We start from the raw sequence: 20,339 nt of genomic DNA, 5'->3' as shown, positions 1-20,339 counted from the left end.
ATGGTGTACAACAGCCTAGAGCTTTACAGACACAGAAGAAGCCCCCGAACCTACTGCCCAGCTGCAGGGTCACCCTGGCTCTGGGCAACAATGAAAGCCCAAGATGAAGAAAGGGCTACTCTCTGGATTGGACCTCGTCAAAGGACCAACACGGAAGTGGTTTCCTTGGAAACCACTGGAGGCCATGTTGGTGTCTGCAGTCCATGCTGCTGCCCCAGACCTCCATGAAGCCTGAGATTCTTGAGGACATATACACGTTATGCTGCTGACCTGATGATGTCCTCAGGATTTGGTGTCTTAGGAGCCTTCCTGGTGGCCATGTTGAAGCCTGTACTCCATGCAGCTTCTGAAGGCCATGGGTGGGTCAGTGTTCTAGTTATAGCCAGGCACCATATTTATTTCTGTGGCCTGTGTTAATACCAAATCCCATGTGGATGTCCCAGGTCTGGACTGCTGCCTTTTCAGGCTTATTAATGTTCATAGGCATGGAGGCCTGTCACCTCCCTTCACTGGACTATGCATGGATCTCCTCAGCTGATGGCTTCTGGCATCGATGCAGGCAGAGAAGACTCATTATCCCTGGTGGGACTGGCCACTAGGAATTTGACCATACTCCAGTGAGTATAAGGACAACACAAAATGGACTTGCTTTTTTCCTTTTGGTTGTGGAGTCAAAAAGGGAGGTGGACATGGGAAGACTAGGTAAGCATTATCGGGGTGCATGATGTGAGGTTCCCAAATAATTAAAAAGAGAGAGCCAGGCAGTGGTGGCACACGCCATTAATCCCAGCACTTGGAAGGCAGAGGCAGGCAGATTTCTGAGTTCCAGGACAGCCTGGTCTACAGAGTGAGTTCCAGGACAGCCAGAGCTATACAGAGAAACTCTGGAGAGAGAGAGAGAGAGAGAGAGAGAGAGAGAGAGAGAGAGAGAGAGAGAGAGAGAGAGAGATGAATGAGATGCAGTGATGCCTACATTCTTGAAATCTGGGCAGTAGGAGTAGTGTGATACTTAGCTCTTATCAGGAAGAATAAATGAATTCACACAGGATAGGGGTGTATGGAAGAGGACTGGCCAGAGCTTGCTGAGTCAAGGAACAATGGCCTTGGGAAGGACAACAGGCCACACAGGGACCTCACTGCATTTTATGCCTACTTAGACATCTCCCTTCAGCTTCCCCCTAACCTCGAGATATCCACAGCTGTCCCAGTGGGTCCCTGGGGGTTCTATCTTCCCATGAACACATTTGTTTCCCCAGACACCATGAGCATACACCTGGCTGGCTCTGTTTTCCCAGTTCTTCTGTTCTGCCTTTCAGATGCCAGGTGAGGCTCTCTCCCAGACCAGCCCATTCCTGTTTATGCTTTTTAAAGGGACAGAATGGGCACTGTCTGCTTCCCAGAGTTCAGCTACGAGAGCTCGCAATAGAGCTCACTTGCGGAGTGCTTGCCCAGCCTAAACAAAGCTCTTCAGTTGCCAGTTCCTTCATGTTCAGGAAAAGAAATCTAAATGTAAGAATACAGTGGTACAGTAGGCATGAACACAAAGAAACCCAAACAGTCCTATTTTATTACCAGATATGTATATATATATTAAAAAAAACCTCCTCATAGACGATCAGAAAAAAATCAGGTCCCCCTAAGAGGAGTGTGTGTGTGTGTGTGTGTGTGTGTGTGTGTGTGTGTGTGTGTGTTGAAACAGGGCCTCACTATGTAGCCCAAGTTGGCCTCAAATGTGTGTTCTTCCTGCCTCAGGTTCCCAAATGATGGGATTACCACTGTGTTCACCCACAGTTGCTTAACTTTCTTAAATAGCCGTAGACACATCCAGAGGATATTAAAGTGTTCACTATTGGTCAACTCATGATCCATAATTCTCAGAGCAATGGCTAAAGGCTGTTTCTGGAGACCATAATTACACTGTAAGACACTGTGCTTGCTAGCTTTCAATCAATTAGGCACAAGCTAGAGTTATCTGAAAGGAGGGAACCACAATTGAGAAAATACTTCCATGAGATCCAGCTATAGGGCATTTTCTTAATCAGTGATTGGTGGGGAATGGCCCAGCCCACTGAGGGTGGTACCACACCTGGGCTGGGGGTCCTGAGTTCTATAAGAAACTAGGCTGAGCAAGCTATGGGGAGCAAGCCAGTAAGCAGCACCCCTTCCTGGCTTCTGCATCAGCTCCTGCATCCAGGATCCTGCACTGTTTTGAGTTTCTATCCAGACTTCCTTTAATAATAAACACTGTGGAACTTTAAGCTGCATAAACCTTTTCCTCCCAACTTCCTTTTTGGTCATGATGCTTCATCACAACAATAGAAATTAAGACAGAGACATTGGATGGCAAAGATTAGAGGTATTTCCTGTGTTAGGAGTGTCTTATTTATTTCTGGTGTCATCCTAAATTTATTCAAAAGAAGTAAGCTTCAAAAAAGATAGCTAAATTCGTGTATTGCACATGTGGATAATGTTATCATAAAGACACCCAAGAAGTCTGAGATGTACAGAGCTACAGAGACCCTCAAAGCTCACCCAAGTCACCTACCCTCTCTACAGCCCCCATACCCTTGCCAAACGGTCTTCAGCCCATGCTACTTAACCCCTGCCTGGTTCTGAGGAGTACACTGTGCACTGAGACCTGCTGTGACTATGTAATGCTTGTCTCAGTCTCTCCTCATTGTCCAAAGCATCTGCCTGTCTTCATGGGCAAGACAAATGCCAGAAGGCAGTCACAGAGTCTGCTTTTAAACCTCTTCACTGGCCTGTTCTCGACCTTATTGGACTAGAACTGTGGGACACAGGTTGGGCTCTTCTGGTCCGAAGGATGGATACAGGATCTTGCCAGGTTGCCCTGGTCTCAAGCCCTCCCAAGCCCTGGAATTACAGGCATACACAGCTATCCATACCTGAGCCCAGGAATCAGAAACCTTCAGCTCCAGCCACAGAATGGACATCAGATGTATGGCTCAGTTGACTCTTGGCCCCTCCCTTTCTCCTTGCTACAGGCTCCTACTACATCAGGTTGGAGAGCCTCTGAGGGCTTTGGACTGGGAAGCCATTGGTGGCATCCTGATGAGCTGAAGATCTCCTGCCTGTGCTCCTTCCTTCAGTTTGTTAACTTTAGGGAAGACTGCAGTTGTCCAGATCAGGGGCACCGTGCCAAACAGGGGAAGACAATGTATAGTAAGGTTCAACAGAGTCCCTGTCACTTAGCTATGGCTTAGATTTTTGGAGGAACTATAGTTTCCAAACGTAAATGGACTGACTATGTGGGAGATGCCAGCATCTCATGGTGTTTTAAGGAAACAGTGAAAAAGCACATAAGAACATAGGAGTCAGCACAGTAGGGCTTCATTTTTAATTCTTTCCTTTCACTTTTGCATGCATATTGTGTGTGTTTTCAAGGAAGCACCTCTTCTTTTTGACAGGGAGGTGTGTGCTCCTGAATGAAGTAACATTCCTAAACTATCTGGGATGACTTGATGATCTGTCATTTGTTTCTTTTAAATTTCAACCCTTACATGGTGCCCAAAGTTGTAAAATGCCTTTTAATCACTAATCAATCTGAACTAATTTACTGTATTAGTAAATTTTGCTGAATAATCCTACTTCCTCCTGAGCATGTATGTCAATCCGCTCGCTCAGCACAGTTACAGTGAAGTCTAATCGTGAGCAAGGCACGAACAGCCCTTCCCTCAGGTCATGCAGGTCTGTGGCACCGCTGTGACATACACAGATTTCCTTCAAGGCTTCCAGAACTCAAAACAGTTCAGGAAGTGGCCGTTCAAGCCCGACGTAACACCAGAGAACACTCCAGGCACACAGGAATACAGAGTTTGCCTGTGTTCTCATTTTGGTTTTCATATTTGTAAATGAGTGTTTCTCTCGTGAACAGGCTTCTGGGAAGCTTGTTTCTCTTCCGTGCCAGAAGGAGAGTATCTCCTTCTGTGGCGGTTTGAATGAGAATGGCTCATAGATCTGAAGGGTTGGTTCCCAGTTGGTGGACTGTTAGGATTAGGAGGCGTGGCCTGGATGGAGGGGGTGTGTCACTGGAGTGTGTCACAGAAACTTGGAAGCAGCACAGAAATAGTCCCATCCATGTACTCTGTACCCAGTTTCTCCCAATGGTAACATTTTATTAACCACAGCTCAACATAAACCCAGGACAGGGACAGTAGAGTAACGAAGTGTGCTCAGATTTCTTCAGACTTACATACACCCATTGGTACATGTGTTTGGCTGCAGGTCAATGTCATCTTATAACACTGGAAAACTCCTATAACCAGTGCCTCTATCAGAATTCAGAGCTCCCTTTATAATTAATTACATCCGCATTTCTCATCCCCGCCCCCACCATTGTTCCTAAACTCCGGCATCTACTAATGTCTTCTTCTATCATTTCCAAAGTGAACCCACGGAAGTTGTAAACTATAGAAATCAGTTATTTTCATTCAGCTACTGTCACTGGGCTCTCTCTGCATATGTAAATGTCCCTATTTATTGCTAAGTAGTTTTCCATTGCATAGATATACCATGGTTTATTTAACCATTCATCTGTTGAAGGACATTGAATTGTTTCTAGTTCTTGGCCAGTTAGTTTTGTTAGTTTTGTGGTGCTAACAATAGCAATTAATAACAATTAATTCTGAGCCACAACCCTAGCCTGCCCTAAACATCTGTGCACAGCTGTTCCCCATAACTGTTTTCCGTGTTCTGAATTACATTCTCAGGAGCACAGTGGTTGAATCTTATGGTAGGCACATGTTTAGTTTTATTGACTGGCAGGCCACTTTCTGGAATGCACTACCATCTTCCATGGTCCCTGGATGAGCTACCCGGTTCCTGAGAATCCACTAAGAGACTGCTCTTCTCAGAGTATGCAACAAGGCCTCAGAGAGGCACCATTTGCATTTCTGCAATGGCTAATAATGTCAAACCCACGTTTCTATGTTTTCATATGAACAATAATGCAAGAGTAGGTATCTTTATATGGATGTGTTTTAAGTTAATTCCTACAAATGGATTCTTCAATAGGGGCTGCTCAATAGGGGCTGAAAACAGGTGAAATTTAAAGGCCTTATTAATCCAACCATCAGCATACGAATACTCCAGTTTTAGAGTATGGAAGGCCCTCCATATTCTCTGATACATGCTAAATCATCTTTAGATGCTTAAGTACCTGAACATAAGATCAGTATAGAGTTGCTGCCCTGTTTCGTTTAGAGGGTAATGATAATGGAAAAAGACTGTGCTCAAAACAGATGCAAACTTTAAAAACATTTTCAATCTTCAGTTAGTTGAACCCATGGGTTCTGCCAGCTAAATCCCAAACCCTCAATGTCTCCTCCAAGCAGCCAAAACCCAAATCTTTGCAACGACATCGACACTGACAAAGACATAAATAAAAATGAGGCTTTCGAAAGCCTTATCAGAGCAGAAAATGAGCCCACTGAGATAGGTTCTCTAAGGATGCCCCAAACTCAAGCACGCACAGGACGTGTTAGTGAGATCTCCTGGGAAGCTGTAAGTGCAGGGATAGATTGACTGGTTAGAGCTTCGGGACTGTAAAGAGATTGGATTGTTGCAGGCCCAGAGACTAAGTATGGTATCTAGGGCTAATTCTAGCCCTCTTGAACATTTCTTGCTTACCTATGGGTTGGAACTAATATCTTATGACTAATAGATTAAAAAAAAAAACAGACAAAGAAATAAAAAAAAAAAACAACACCTTCTGGAATTAATTAACTTAAAAGACCACAAGTTTCCACCAACTCAAAAACTAAGAATGTCATCAGATAGCATTTGGGCCTATGGAACATCTTCTCCCAGCTCACTGTGATCAACTCTCTGGTGTATCCACCTATGAATTTTAAACCTGCCTTGATGTGTGACTTTCCTGTTCTGTAAAACTCCAAAACCTCATTAAACTGCTTGCACTTTGGAACACAGAATGTGGGGCAACCTAGATCTATGTTCCTGGATCATGGTCATTCGAGAATCAAGTATTATTCCCTTAGAGATGATAGGTGTAGTTTTGTCTTGACAGACATTTCCATCACATATGTTAGGAAGCAGGAAAACTCACTCACCTTTGTGGGCGACATGGCACAGATCCTCCTGCATCTTGGAGAACTCTGACGAGGCTTCAGAACCATCTGAGTAAGACTTCTCTTCTCCAAAGTCCAGTGTTGACAAGTTAGGATTAGAGGAGTGCAGTCTCACAGGGCCAGAAAAAGGTTTAGGGACCTAAAGTGACAACACAGGGAGAGATTTCCATTCAGACTAGAGCCTCAATGACTGGAACTGATTAAGGGGGCATCTTAGAAGTGTATCTTCCCACCGAGGGATAACTTCAAAGAAAAAGAAATGAAAACTGAGGAGATGCTCTCCACAGCCACTGGCATCCTATAAAACTACAGATAGTCAGGAAATCACATGCTGTCTCAGACATGTTGGAAACTTCACAGTCACAGGTTGAAAAGGACAATGAATGTCACCACGTAACTAGGTTGTCAGAGCAAATCGGTTCCCACTTTCTTCACTTGCACCTGGAGCTTCTAGAAAACGAATCTGCTGTTCACATTTGTGCACACAACGTTCGTCACTCAGAAAGCATCTAGGTTCAGCTCCTAGGGCTGAGGAGAGTGTCTCTCAAAGCTCCAGGTTCAGTTTGATTCTAGTCATGTTTCCATTATAGGGTCTTGCCCATGGCTTAGCCATGACTAGGAAAGATGGCTCCTGGCACCCCAAATGAAGGCTCTGCTGGGGTTGGGAGGGGGCTGGGAGTTAGAAGAAAAATGGCAAAAGGGCCTGTGGGATAGAGGCTCAGGCCTGTAAACTCTAAGAGAATATCTTAGAAGTCTGCGAGGAGTGATCAGAACAACAAAGGTAGGTCAGAGTATTGGGCGGCAGCAGCCACCACACAAGACACACAGGAGAGCAGGGAGCATCACAGACAAGCTAGACGTTAAAGGAGGAAAGACCCCAACCTCTCACAAGCGTGGAAGTCCCTCCAACATCAAGAAACTCTCCCCTGCCCAAGTATCTTCACAGCCTTATCCCTGCAACCAGAGGGTCTCAGTCATTGGAGTGAGTCATCTCTCAACGCAAGGTACAGAGATCAACTCCACGGCCTTCACTTTTCTGTCCTACTTGAGTCAGAGGGCCCTGCACGCGGTGTGCAGAGAGGCACCATGAGGAGAGCAAGCCTGTGGCGAATCAAAGGTTACCTGCAACGTTCCTTTAGCATCTTTGCCAATAGCTCTGGACCGCCACCTCCTGTGCGATCGTTTTTCCTTTTTGGGACTTTCAAAAGCTCCACCCTTTGTTTCAAAACAAGAGAGAGAGAGAGAGAGAGAAAGCACAGACAGTAAGGTCCACCAAAACTACAGGGACAGACACACAGGGCAGTAACCCTTTAGCCATCCCCTTGAGTTTGGCTAAAGCAACTGGACAGAGGACATCCCATTGTTAGTCAAATGTGGGGAACAGAGAGGCAGAAGACAGAAGGTGAAGAGCAGAGCAGGCAGGCTAACCTGAATAGCGTTGATGGCTGGTGCTGAATATGTCCGATGCAGGACGTCCATGCTTTCTAAGAGCTGGCTCATTTCCAGAAGATAGGCATGGCAGTGTGCCAGGTCTGTGGGAGGAAGGGCAGATGCTCACAACCGTCCAGTAGCACCAGGCTGTGTAGTCCATATTTGACTACCCCCTTTTTATGTTCTTTCTTCCCACAGGAAAGGCCATAGCGGTTTATCATATGGATTGGGCTGCCTCGATTGAAATCCACTTGTGAACTGTGACACAAGTTCTCTGTGCCTTGCTTTCCTCATATGAGGAATGGAAACAGTTACATATGCAGCTACAGTGCTGAGAGCTAAATTGATGTATTCAGGGTACTCAGAGGAATGTGACCTACAGCAGGAACTCAGAACACCCCAGCACCTGCACCCCTAACCCAGCAGCAATAGGCTCTAAGTTGTACTGGGATCCAGGATCCTGCCTCAGGATGATGGTGACCCACTGCTGATGGGCCTCAGATGACAGAAGAGCAGGTTAGACCAGAACCTAATCACTAACTGGAGAATCAGTCCACCCCACAGCTGGCTGTGCACTGGCTGCAGATGAGGATTCTGCTGAGTGATGGGAGACCCACGTGATCAACATAGCCACTCTCAGTCTGCAGATGCACAGAACCATCCGTGTGCCCACCGGTCTTAGGCTCTATCCCTAGTTTCTGATTCATGCATCTGGGTTGGACCTGGGAATTTGTGTTTTTGATAAACCCAAGCCAGCTTGCTGATGCTGGTCCAGGTCCAATGTTCTAAAGAATATTCTGCCAGTCGTAGTCAGTTGAGCTAGTAAGTGACATTATGACAGGAGTAGAGACTAGAAACTCACTGGAAACCACATCTCATACAACACAAGGAAGGCTGCCACCTGACAACTTTTTCCAATAGTGCCCCTAATTCAAGGACATACTTTAGAAACAACTGTGTGAGTATGTGTGTCTGTCTGTGTGTGTGTCTATCAAGCCTGTGTGTCTCTCTCTGTCTCTCTCTCTCTCTCTCTCTCTCTCTCTCTCGCCTCTCTCTCTCTCTCTCTCTCTCTCTGTGTGTGTGTGTGTGTATGTGTGTATCCCAAAGGGCACCTCTGGTCTTCATCAAGAACTATATCCACTATGTTTTTCAATAAAAGGTCTCTCTCTGACAAGAATCTTACCAAGTAGTCTAAGTGTGCCTAACTTCAGGGATTCACCTATCTCCAGTTCCCTAGGGCTTGGATTCTAAGTGCACACTACCACATCTGGCTTTGCTTGTGGATTCTGGGTACCAACCTCAGACTCTGCTTTATAAACCAAGCTAACCAGCTCTCAACTTCTTTTTAACTCAAAAAATTTTAATTCAGAACTTTTAAATTCCATATGCTCCAGGCCTAACCTTAGACAATTAAGCCTGAACTCTCTCTTCCACTGGAAACCTCAGTCTGGTTCTCCAGATGAGTTTAGCTAATTAGGGCTGAGAACACTGAGTGCCTTGTGCAGGTGTGAACAATCCTGCCTCCTTGTCAGACTCACTCAAGGAGTGTTGGACAGCACCCCAGAATAATTTAAACAGGATGTTTGGGACAGAGGCATAGGCACACGCACCCCCATATTTTAAAGGGTCCAGATGGCTCAGCAGTTAGGTTAAGAGTATTTACTACTCTTCCAAAAGACCTGACTTCACCCATACTGAGCAGCTTCAGGGGATCAGATGCTGTCTCTGGCCTTTGTGGGCACCTGCACTCACATGTCCCCCCACCCCCAACACACACCACACATAAACATAATTGAAAACAATATAAAAATCTTGATTCTAGTGTAAAGCCAAGGTGTAAAATGCTTACACTGGGCTCTCTACCTGGCCACTTACTCCCTTAGGGACATTGATTCTTCATCTTGGGTGGGCAGCAGAGTCATATATATATATATATATCTCATTTAAGAGACCATGAGCTAATAGTCCCCACCTATGGGGATATGATTTATGGCTCTGGGAAGAATTCAAGCATCCATCCCAGGACTAGCCTAGGACGTCTGTCTGCATCCAGGTGAAGACACTAAACTCTGTGGGGAGAGCATGTGGACTGATGAGGATGGGACCTTCATTAGCAGAGCAAGGGATGGAACAAGGAAGACTGACGGCAGGGACTCAAATGTACGTGAAGGTACCGCCGAGCGTGTCACTGCTACGCCACGGCAGGAGGCACAAGAGTCAGACTGCTACCTTTGGAGCATTTCTCCATGTCCTCTGAAGACTGGAGCCAGAATGGAACTCGAGTGTCACCACCGCAAGAAAATGACAAATTGCTTCCAGCTGGAAATGAATTCTGCTTTGATAGACTGCTACGCTGTTCACGGACGACAAGAGCAGGTTAGAAATCAAAACAGAGCCCGGCAAGGGCAGCTTCTAAGGGAAAGGATAAGGGTGAGCTGGTCCTTAGTGGACGCAATGGGAAGAAGCTTCTTGCAAAACACCCCACAGGAGACCTGGTACCTCTGGCCACCACCCCAGCTAAGCACACCGTGCTACATAGCCACCACCCCAGCTAAGCACACCGTGCTACATAGCCCTCAGCAGTTGTCCCTATTTTCTTCTATGAAATGATGACACCACAGTAAAGCGACTTCAAGAAACAGTCCTGTGCAGCTATATACATGCTTAGCTGCATTTGACAGCCAGGTAGGAAAAACCCTGTCAGTGTGGCTAAGAGCAAGTCTAAGCCTTCAGGAATCTGAGATGGGTCCTTACCTGAGCTCCCCGCCTTAATCTGTGCTCATTGTATCCTGGATCTGATACTGGTCAAGAGACTGACTGGATAGCACCACCCCAACCTACCCTGCTCCACCGAGAAACTTTCCCTCAGACTCACTCCTGGAATGTCTCTCTCTAATCTTTCGGATTCATTATTGGCAATGCAATAATTACCTTCCTACTGGAAACAGACTCGAACACTCCTGGGGCAGAGTCTGTGACGGAGGACCCTGAGAAAAAATGATTGACATCCCGGGGAAACATGGCGATCTCATTCTGCCGGTACATTCTGTGGTGACGGAGCTTGGACACCCACTCGTCAAAGACTTCTTCTGACTTCACCTGCAGGGGGTTAAGTTGAGAGACGTAGAAGAGAGCCACTGGCTGAAAGGAGATCAGTTATTTATCAAATGATGTCACTCTTCACCTGCTCTTTTTGAGCTAGTGTGCACGGAAAATAAGAAATAGCATTTATTGTCTTGGTGTCACTTATGTGGTCTTGAAGAATACCTGAGGAAGAGGCATAGTCACAAAATACATACGCATGTCTCCATTGAGATGTTCTAAGCACCATGCAACTTGTAAGAATGCAAACAGGACTAGTTTTTATTAAACCACAAATAAACTAAAACTCGCATTTATCTCTTAAAGACTTGCCCACTCCCTGCTGAATGTATCCGTTCTATTCTTCATTTAAATGCTTACAGTTCAGACTTTATGTTCCAGTCTGAACTGAACTGAATGAAGTAGGTGTTCCCTGAAACACTGGCCTGCGTTCGTCTGTCTACTCTGTGAAGGATGCATGGCTGGAAGAAGCTGCTAACACATGTGCCGGTTAACTGAAAACCATTTTTGCCACTTTCAGGAAAAGGAAAAATATCTGACAAAGCATTGCAGAGTACTTTTATCGTTATTTTTTTAAAATGATTTATTTATTTTATGTATATGAGTGCTCTATCTGCATGTACACCTGCATGCCAGAAGAGGGCACCAGATCTCATTATGGATGGTTGTGAACCACCATGTGGTTGCTGGGAATTGAACTCTGGACCTCTGTAATAATGGCCAAAGCTCTTAAGAGCTGAGTCATCTCTCCAGCTTCTCTATTGTTGTTATTACTATACAAATATTTATCCATTCCTTCTATAGATGAGGAAATATAAATATCCACATTCTGGGAAGAATGTTTTTAGTTGACAATTTTTATTTATTTATTTGAGATAGTATATTGCTATATAACCCAGCAATATGCCTTTCACCATGTGGTGTAGTATACTACACTTACTATGTAGCATTTTCTATGTAGCACAGACTAGCCTCAGACTTGCTATGTACCTCAGGCTGGACTTAAACTTTTGAAAAGCCTTCTGTATTAACTACCTGAATGCTGGGATTATGGGCATAGCACCGTGCCTGCTATAACTAGTAATTTTTCTCAAGAAATAGTTCAAATGCTCATAAAACTGTTAAAAAGAAATACAGCAAACACTTCTATACTATAGACATCTTTGAGTTAATATTTTGTGTATAAAGAATATTCATAATTTCAAATAAAAAGTGAGGAAGGGGAGGGGGAAGAGGGAGACCTCAGCAAACACCAGTCACTCACACTTCAAGTCAGAATTGATCCTCAGGAATGAACAAGCAGAGTTTACAGTGATTCACAAGAGAATTATTGCTCTGTTTGTCTTGTCTCATGGTATCAAGTCCAATGAATCTTAAGACATTCTAAGTCTTTAAAAAGTAGAAATGGATGGTAGCTTCATTTTTCTAACTAGAATTACAAACAGGCAGGGAGTCATTATTTCCTGACCATGTGAAACACGGAAGGAAGCTTCATGGGACCAACAGGTAAATGGTATCAACTCTCTCAGCAGAGATTAACCAGAGGGAGGAGCAGAGGGGTAAGATACACAAACACACACACACACACACACACACAATTATAAATATATAAGGTATTATATCATTATTAAATTATAAATTATAAATACAAAATTATAATATTAATTATTAAATACTATATAAATAATTTGTGGCTTTCCCCTCCTTTACTTTGCCAGTTATTTCACTGAGGAGATTTTCTCTGCCAGTAAACACTTGGAAATACTTGAGGGCACTGAGGGTTGTGACCACAGACACACACCTGGTAAAAGCTGTAATTGATACACCTGAGACACTCCCACAGAAAAGCATTATCGGCCCATGGTGTCAGGAGAACTGCTTTACACACTGAACTAACCCAGGGTTCAGGGTTAGGTTAGGGGACAAATATGAGACACACATGCTAGGTGAGGACAGGAATAGGTGAGATCCTTGGTTATCCCAGCCCTCAGCCCCATTCCCTAAACATCAATCAAGCTGACTAAGCAATTCTCAACTGACCTCCAACACTCAGGCACTGCCTGACCATTACAAACAATAATTAAACTTATTAAACTTACTGAACCCCAAGGAATTATGACAAACCTTAAACACATACTCTCTCATATTTTTACAGGGGGTGGGGGTAGGGTGAGGTAAAAACACAGCAGGGTTTTTCAAGAATTAAATGACTGATCAAAGTTTAACGACAAGAAGCGGTCACATAAAAGCTGACATCGCCCTGGGCCTCATGCTTGATGTTTCCATGACGTCACCCACCTTCAGGAGAAAGGCAGTAAGTAGGCGGATTTGAGCCTTAAAATTTGCCAACTCCCACTTGAGGAAAAGCTGACGTTCTAACAATATGAGGATTCTAACAAAGTCTTTATAAAATTGGCCAAAGTCCTAAGTCAGGGCTCCACACAGTAAATACTATCCTTTGGAAAACGTCTTTTTTTTTTCTTTGACAGTGTTTCACTGTGTAGCCTTGGCTGTCCTGGAACTCACTCTGTAGACCAGGCTGGCCTCAAACTCAGAAATCTGCCTGCCTCTGCACCACCCCCCAAGTGCTGGGATTAAAGGCGTGCGCCACCACTGCCTGTCTGGATCTAGGATAAATGATTCTATACTAAAGACACACAGCCTGGGAGAGGGGCACACGAAGGTGCTTTTGTCATTGATTGCTGTCACTGGGGAGGAGTGGTAACATTTGGGAATGGTGACAAGGACATTGGAGGATGTTAACTCCTCAAGCAGTGTGTGTGTGAGAGATGGTCCTACACAGCCAAGAAAACCCTGGCCCATCCTAACATCAACAGTATCCCTTAGGGTCACCTTGGTGATAAAAAACAGCCAACACGTTGAATGGATGTCCCCAAATCATCACCAGCATGTGATGGTCAGTTGATCTCAGCAGAAAGGCCTCTGTACAATCAAGCTGGGGGGAGTGGTGCCTGTAGCCCTGGAGACTCAGGAAACTGAAGCTGGAGACTACTGTAGCCTAGGAGTTTGAATCCAGAGTGGGCAAGATAGCAAGACTCTGCCTCAGACAACTTCCCAACCAACAAAAGCCCTGGTGGCGGCTGCACGGTGGGAGCCAGGCCCTGGCTGAAGCCTCCTCACCTTCAGGTGGTAGATGTGTTCCTCGGTGTCAAGGTCTATACACTTAGATGACTTCTTCACAGACATCACGGAGAGCCCCACATCAATGCAGCCATGCAGCTTCTCTCTCTCAATCTACAGAAGCACAGGGAGGGCTGCTTGTGAGTCACAGTAATCAAGGTGGTGGTTTAACATCCTCCCCGATCTCCTCCCACCTCATTTTGTATATCCACCAGTGCTAAACCTGGACACTATAACTGGTGGGGCCCTCTACGCACAGGACCCTGTTAGGAGTTGCACACGGACTGCATTTTTTCTCTGAATGGGAGCACCCGCCTTATTTCACAGACGAAGAGGCTGGAGGACAGAAGACTAAATGGGAATTTTCATAGCCAGGATGCAAGCAAAGGAGCGGAAACTCCATGAGCTGACTCAAAGGCAATGCAAGCAAGAGCCATTGCCTTCCTCTGAAACAGTGCTTGTTGTCTACATTCATCCGTAAGTGACTTAAAGGGAAGGATAGAGACAAACTAGGGAGGACTCCAACAGCCAAGAAAGAGGAAAGATAGGCCCACTGGTCACAGAACCCTCTAGGCCAACCTCCTAGGGTTAACTCAAGAGCAAGTCCACATTAGCCATGGCTTTCTCCACCAAGCCCCTCAGTCACCATGAACGTGGGAAGGACACTTGCCACATGCTCTGTTCCTGTAATCAGCTAAAGCCAGAGCAGACCTATGGAACACAGTAAGGTGTCTTGCCCCTTCTCCTGGTTGTGAATGGATCCAACCCAGATCTAAAGCTATGACAGCAGGGGTCAGGGTGTGTGGAGAGGGGCTTCTGTGCCACCTGGAAAAACCATTATCCACAGAGCAGTGCGGCTCTGGGCTGACCTCAAGCAGCCTGCACACTTCTTCAATATCATGCTGGGCTGAGAAGAAGACTTACATCAGTTTGGCTCTTGGCATATTTCAAGATTCCCTTTTCCAGGCAGAAGAATCTCTGTGGGGAAGCAAACAGAACTTAGGAAGACATACATGCTAACATCTCTCCTCTGGTCTCCAAATTCAGATAGAATATGAGTTCTTGAATTTAATTCCGAGTGGGGTAGAGTGTGAGCCCACCAAGGAGCAGCCACCACTGATGTCTTACCTTGTGCCAGCCTTTCAAGGGCCACTTCCTCTTCTTCAGCAAAAATCCTTTCTGCACAGGTGGCTCCTGGGTGTAAGTCATCTCACCCCTCAGTCCTTCCACCACTTCCCAGCTGTCCTGTTCCAATGGAAGGAAGAGGCCAAATGTCACACCTTTAAAAGATAGTGACACTAAGCAGCAAGTTACTGTGAAACGATCCAAGACAGAGTCTGGATACATTTGATAAGAAGAAGAAATAAAATTTAATTTTCATCCATTTCTTGGACTTTATAGATTCAAAGCTGTAGTTTAGTGGCATCAAATTGGATTTTTTTTAAAAGCTTTTTTTAATATCTCTCTCTCTCTCTCTCTCTCTCTCTCTCTCTCTCTCTCTCTCTCTCTCTCTCGTCTTTGAACCTTGACAGCACAGTTGAAGGGAAAGATCTTACTATACATTCTATTTTTGCTTACTTTGATGTCATCTCGCGGCTACTGTTCAGTCAGCAGAACTCAGTCTAATGTTAACCAAATGTCACATATGTCAGCAAGAAGCTGTATGTGTCGTCTGTGCACCGTGCATGTTAGGCTAAGGAGGCTAAGGAATGGCTGAAAAGCAGGCTAGAGAGACGATGCAACAGTCAGAGGTACCTGTGGCTCTGCCAGAGGACCTGCGGTCCAATCCCAGCACCACATCAGGTGCTAACAACTGCCTGAATGCTAGCCCCAGAGGATCTCACCCCCCACCCTTCTGGCCTCCATGGGCACTTCACACCTGTGACATACACACCGTACACACAGAGAGACACAGACATAAAAAAAAATTAAATCTTTGAAATGGGAGTATATACAAAAATGGAATTGAATGCAAGCCAGGGAACCTTTCAAGCTGACTGGAAGCAGTGGTTCCACGGATAACTGTCTTTAAATTCTAGGGGCTGAAGTAGCAGAAATGCAGAAACATCAGAGTTTCTTCTAAGTATTTTCACCCCTTTTGCCCAGGAATTTTTAATCCCCCCCCCTTTTCTTAACCAAGGGACTTTTCTTTTTAAGACATGCTATAATCCCAGGACTTGAGAGTCTGAGGCTGTGTATATCACACAAGAAATAAAAACAAAAACAAAACAAAAAAACAAGCAGCATGAACAACAGATTCCTTGTATTTTTGGCCTGGGTTCTTTTCAGTTTTGAAGGAGCACAAATGGCTGCTTTAATTAATTCTCCCATCATTGGCTATTGAGTTTATTCCAACTGATTGAAAACAAATTTCAAAAGTAATCAAAAAAAAAGCAATAAAAATTCTGAAACTTTCTTTTAAAATACTTAAATCATTGATTGATGGTGATGATGATGATTGATTGATTGGCTGATTGATTAGAACATAATACACATGGAATGAACATACTGGAATACAACTTGAGTCTGGATACACACACTAGATATAATATAAAATGTTTTCCAAAATAGGTAATAGTTTTGCATACATATGATTCTGGAGAAGATCTCTTGTAGACACTATGGCTTTGAGTGAAAGCTCTAATCCCTGGGCAGATGGTTTAGCCAGAGGTCAATGAGTGGACACCAGGATTTAGGCAGTAAATCTGAATCAGCCCCAGAACAGAGGGCAGGGAGAGGTCCTACAGGGCTCTTTTCCATGCATCCCAAAGACCAGCCCATCCTCTCTAGCAACAGGAGCCTTATCTACATTAGCCACTGAGTTCTTTGATAATCTGACTTTTATCTGAGCCCTTTTCACTGTGAATGGAGATAAGAACACATCCTAGTTTTTAAAAAATAACCACTGTATGTATCTCAGAATCTGGAGCTATAAAAGGGATTCCTTCAATGGTTAAAAAGGGGGATGGAGGTGGTATTCAGTGTTTCATTTAGAGAATCTTTTTGGCGAGGTAGCAGCATTGAATGAGATTTTGTTATAATAGCCACCACCAGCTGTCCAGCTACTGAGTTATGCCCAGACAATAACAAGAAAATGTCTATCTAGTGATAAGCAGCACACTGCCTGTAAAACACCAAACGATCCTGAAATCATTTATTCAGCTTGGAAAAGCCACTGCTAGAATTGTGTTTTACCTGTTTCAATGCTGTGAGTCTCCAAGGCCCTGCAATAACACCCCTCCTCCAGAGGAAAGTATTATCCCTTCACCCCCTTACTCCATCACTCCAGTGTTAAGCCTTTCTCCCAGTGACTTCCCCTTGCTCATGTTAATGTGGCGAGGCTTGTCCCTAATGGGCAGGAGCCTCTTGAGGGTATCTCCCATTTCCTCCTGTCTTATGAACAACAGGCTCCTGATAACTAACTCCAGTTGTGGAACATGCTACAGCCTCATGTTCCTGGAAGGCTATATATTGTGGCACACATTCAAAGTGTGCCCAGTGTCCTTGGGCCAAATGACTGTTTTCAGATTACATACAACAGATCCGTGTTTGTCAAAGATAGTTATGTGTGGTATCGTCACATGAAAATCCATGGAAAGCATTCAGTGGCTCAGCCTTTGGAGTTGTCCTCAGACTCCCAGGCAGAAGGCAAAGTGCAGACCACTAACTCTAGAAGAGCCAGGCACATCTGCTCAGCCCCTCTCTTGTGCTCAGTGCAAAGGTCAGGAGAGATGAGAGCTGTTACTCCGTGCTTCCCAAAATGGGGAAACGTAGATGCAGTCTCACCCGTGGCTGAATGGGAAAGAAGAATAGAATTTCAAAAGTGGGCTTTACTGACTCAGGTTAGAAAGGAGGTGCCCCAGAATTCTGGAGATAGGGTGTAGTCCTCCCAGACAGCCAGCATGAAGGGCGGGCAGGGGGGTACAGTAGGTTCACTCTCCCTTCAGGCAACCAGTGAGGAGGGGCTTGCACTTTTTTTTTCCTGCTAAATGTCGTCTGTTTTGTAGGTTCTGTCTTCTTCCTAGGTTAAGAAATTGAAAGTGTTGGCAGGCAGAAAAACCAGATTTACCCCATGAAGGTAAGGGCAGGCTCTTCTTGGCTGAGAGAGAAGACTTAAATGCCTTTCATAGGCCCTGTATTCATTCAAATGCTTGTTTCTTCCCAAGTCACCATTGAGCTAGCAGGTGACAGCTAGGAAGCAGCCTTTATCTCTGAGGTTCACAGTGGCCTGAAGCTGTTCCCTCTGAGGCTGGGAAATCTGGGGCACTGTTGATTGACAGGTCTGGGAAGAAGTCTCTTGCATTTCAGCTTCAAGTGAAAGTACATGAGACAGTAAAAAACTTCCTCACTCCTCAGCCTTGCACAGTGACAAGGGTGTCCCACATCCAGAAAGATTCTGCAAGCACTATGAGACATCTTTGCAAATAAGAACCTGCTTGATGTCAGTTGACCAGAAAGGGCCAGGATATAGCTCAGTTCAGTCATAAGTCTGCTCTGCAGTAGTCAACTCAGTGGGAAAGTAGTCACCAGATAATATACCATTTAATTAACTCATAAGCTACTGATTTGTCATTTGAGCCCCAAGGCATTGGTGTTTTCTTTCCAAACTACCATAGGGACCGTCTTCAACTTGTGTACAACTCCAGCAGCGTGGCACACAGGGGGTAGCTGCTAAGAGGATTCTCCAAGTGGTATTTGTTACAGTCTCCAGTCAAGAAAATAGAGTAAACTCTTGAATCAAGTTAACGACACTAGGTAGTTGGCTTTACAAGAAGGGGTTAAGTTGTAGTCACAGTTTATATAACATGCCACCTGAGTCACAAACATACTAAACACAGGGATGTTTGAAACACAAGAAAGAATATTGTAATAACACCACAAAAGGGCTGGAGTGCACACTCTAGGTCCACACAATCATAAGCCTTTTGTCAGTTCACTGACCTAAAATAGTTCATAGTAGATATTAATAATTGCACTGAAAAAGTCAGAGAAACTGTTACCGTGGCTTATATCATAGTTGACACATACTTTATCATCAGGCTTAGCCCTTGTATAACCCTTCAAGAGCATGTTTTTTAGGATTATTTTATTTTATTTTTTAATATAAAGTAAGGAAGAGAATTAGGTAAGTTTCCTGCTGTGGTAAAGCTGCCAATTGCTACAGCCACCCCACGGCACAGCCTGGGAGGCTTTAATTATTCTATTTTCATTGTAAAGTGCTATTTTCCCCATCTTTAGATGTGTAAATTCCAACGATGAACAAGGAAATAAAATTCTAAGTGGTAAGGGAACACTGGGCATGAATCCTGGAACTGCCTCACCTCTAGAGACAACTCGAAAAAGAGGCTCAAAAGCCCTGGGCCTGCTCAGAGCTCCCAGCTCTCTGGTCACGGGTGTTATCAAGTGTGTAAGAAATCAGCCCGTGCGTTTCACTGATGCTAACCCTTTGCCCATCTGCCCCTTTCTGCCTGAACTCCTGCCTAACCTTCTCTGGTGAAATTTTACATCTCCTCAAACCTTTTCTCTGAAGAAAGTCCCTCCCTCCTCGCAAGAGAAGTAGTAATAATGAAATCGTAGTCAACAGCCAGCTTACACTGCTGTTTGTCCAGCTGAAATGTGGGTTTCTTGCCTTATTAGTCTTGTTCATTATCATCTGTGTCCTCAGTAAATATCAGCTGAGCAAGCCTGAGTGCCCACTAACTGTGGTATTCAAGTACACTGCTTTTCAGAGCAGAAGAAAAAAATCTCAGATCCAGGCTGGGGAGATGGTTTAGTGGGTGATGGTAGTTACTACCAAGCCTAAAAACTTGAGTTCAAGTCTTGGGAAGAAGAGCCATGATAGGAAGAACAGACTGCAGGGAGTTGTCCTCAGATCGCCACACATGTGCCAGGGCAATGGCTATGTGCACACGTGTGTGCCTAAACATACCTGTGTATACACACAGAGAAACACAGAAACTCACAAACACAAACCAATGTAATAAAAATAAAATTTGAGATGCCAAGTGTTCCAGGCTAAAGAGACCGTCAGGGAGTGGCTCCTGATGCCCTCCACACACCATGCTGATTTGAAGATATGATTTGAAGGTAGGGCAAGCCCCTGAATGAAGTGAATATTGGAGACACACTACAGGACAGATCTGGGCCACCACAGAGATGAAGGTCCTGCAATGGCGAACCCTGCTCACTGAGGCCAACACTGAGTCTAATATGTGGGGTTAATGTCTCATCCTGCATGGATCAGGCTGAAAGGTCATCAAGACCATGAGACGGGGAGAGAAAGGTGGCTGCAGTCTCTCAAGCCTTCTGCTAAAGCTCAATCAAGGCCGATCTGGCTGTCATCTGGCGTTGAGTTCAGTCTATTTTACAGAAAAAGTGCCAAAGATAGAAAGCTGCTTTGTGATCAGAAAGGCGGCTAGGCATTGATTCATGTTCTTGAGTGGGCCAAGCTCATCTCCATAGTGCTGAGTGCACGGACTGCAAGCACTGCTGCCTTCCTTCCAGCACAGCTGTGTGCACACTGCACAGCTCCCAGGCCCCTCGCACATGCCCAGTTCT

At 44.9% G+C, this 20,339-nt stretch overlaps 1 protein-coding gene across 7 annotated transcripts in view; it reads right to left on the bottom strand.

Moving 5' to 3' along the window:
• Osbpl3 (oxysterol binding protein like 3) overlaps positions 1–20,339 on the bottom strand; it is a 172,530-nt gene that overhangs the window by 47,489 nt on the left and 104,702 nt on the right. For 4 of the 7 annotated variants that reach the window (XM_034519571.2, XM_076913343.1, XM_034519573.2 and 1 more), the window contains 8 exons: positions 14,910–15,026; positions 14,706–14,759; positions 13,782–13,895; positions 10,470–10,637; positions 9,768–9,891; positions 7,536–7,639; positions 7,230–7,322; positions 6,090–6,246 (listed from right to left, as the gene is read on the bottom strand). In XM_034519571.2, coding sequence (XP_034375462.1) covers positions 6,090–6,246; positions 7,230–7,322; positions 7,536–7,639; positions 9,768–9,891; positions 10,470–10,637; positions 13,782–13,895; positions 14,706–14,759; positions 14,910–15,026 — 931 coding nt within the window. Of the gene's footprint in view, positions 1–6,089; positions 6,247–7,229; positions 7,323–7,535; positions 7,640–9,767; positions 9,892–10,469; positions 10,638–13,781; positions 13,896–14,705; positions 14,760–14,909; positions 15,062–20,339 lie in introns of all 7 variants that reach the window. The other 3 variants (XM_034519572.2, XM_034519574.2, XM_076913345.1) reach the window with 2 other exon arrangements.

Source organism: Arvicanthis niloticus, chromosome 15 (assembly GCF_011762505.2).
Source record: "Arvicanthis niloticus isolate mArvNil1 chromosome 15, mArvNil1.pat.X, whole genome shotgun sequence".
NCBI classification, from domain to species: domain Eukaryota; kingdom Metazoa; phylum Chordata; class Mammalia; order Rodentia; family Muridae; genus Arvicanthis; species Arvicanthis niloticus.
This window is presented reverse-complemented; position numbering and strand designations above follow the sequence as displayed.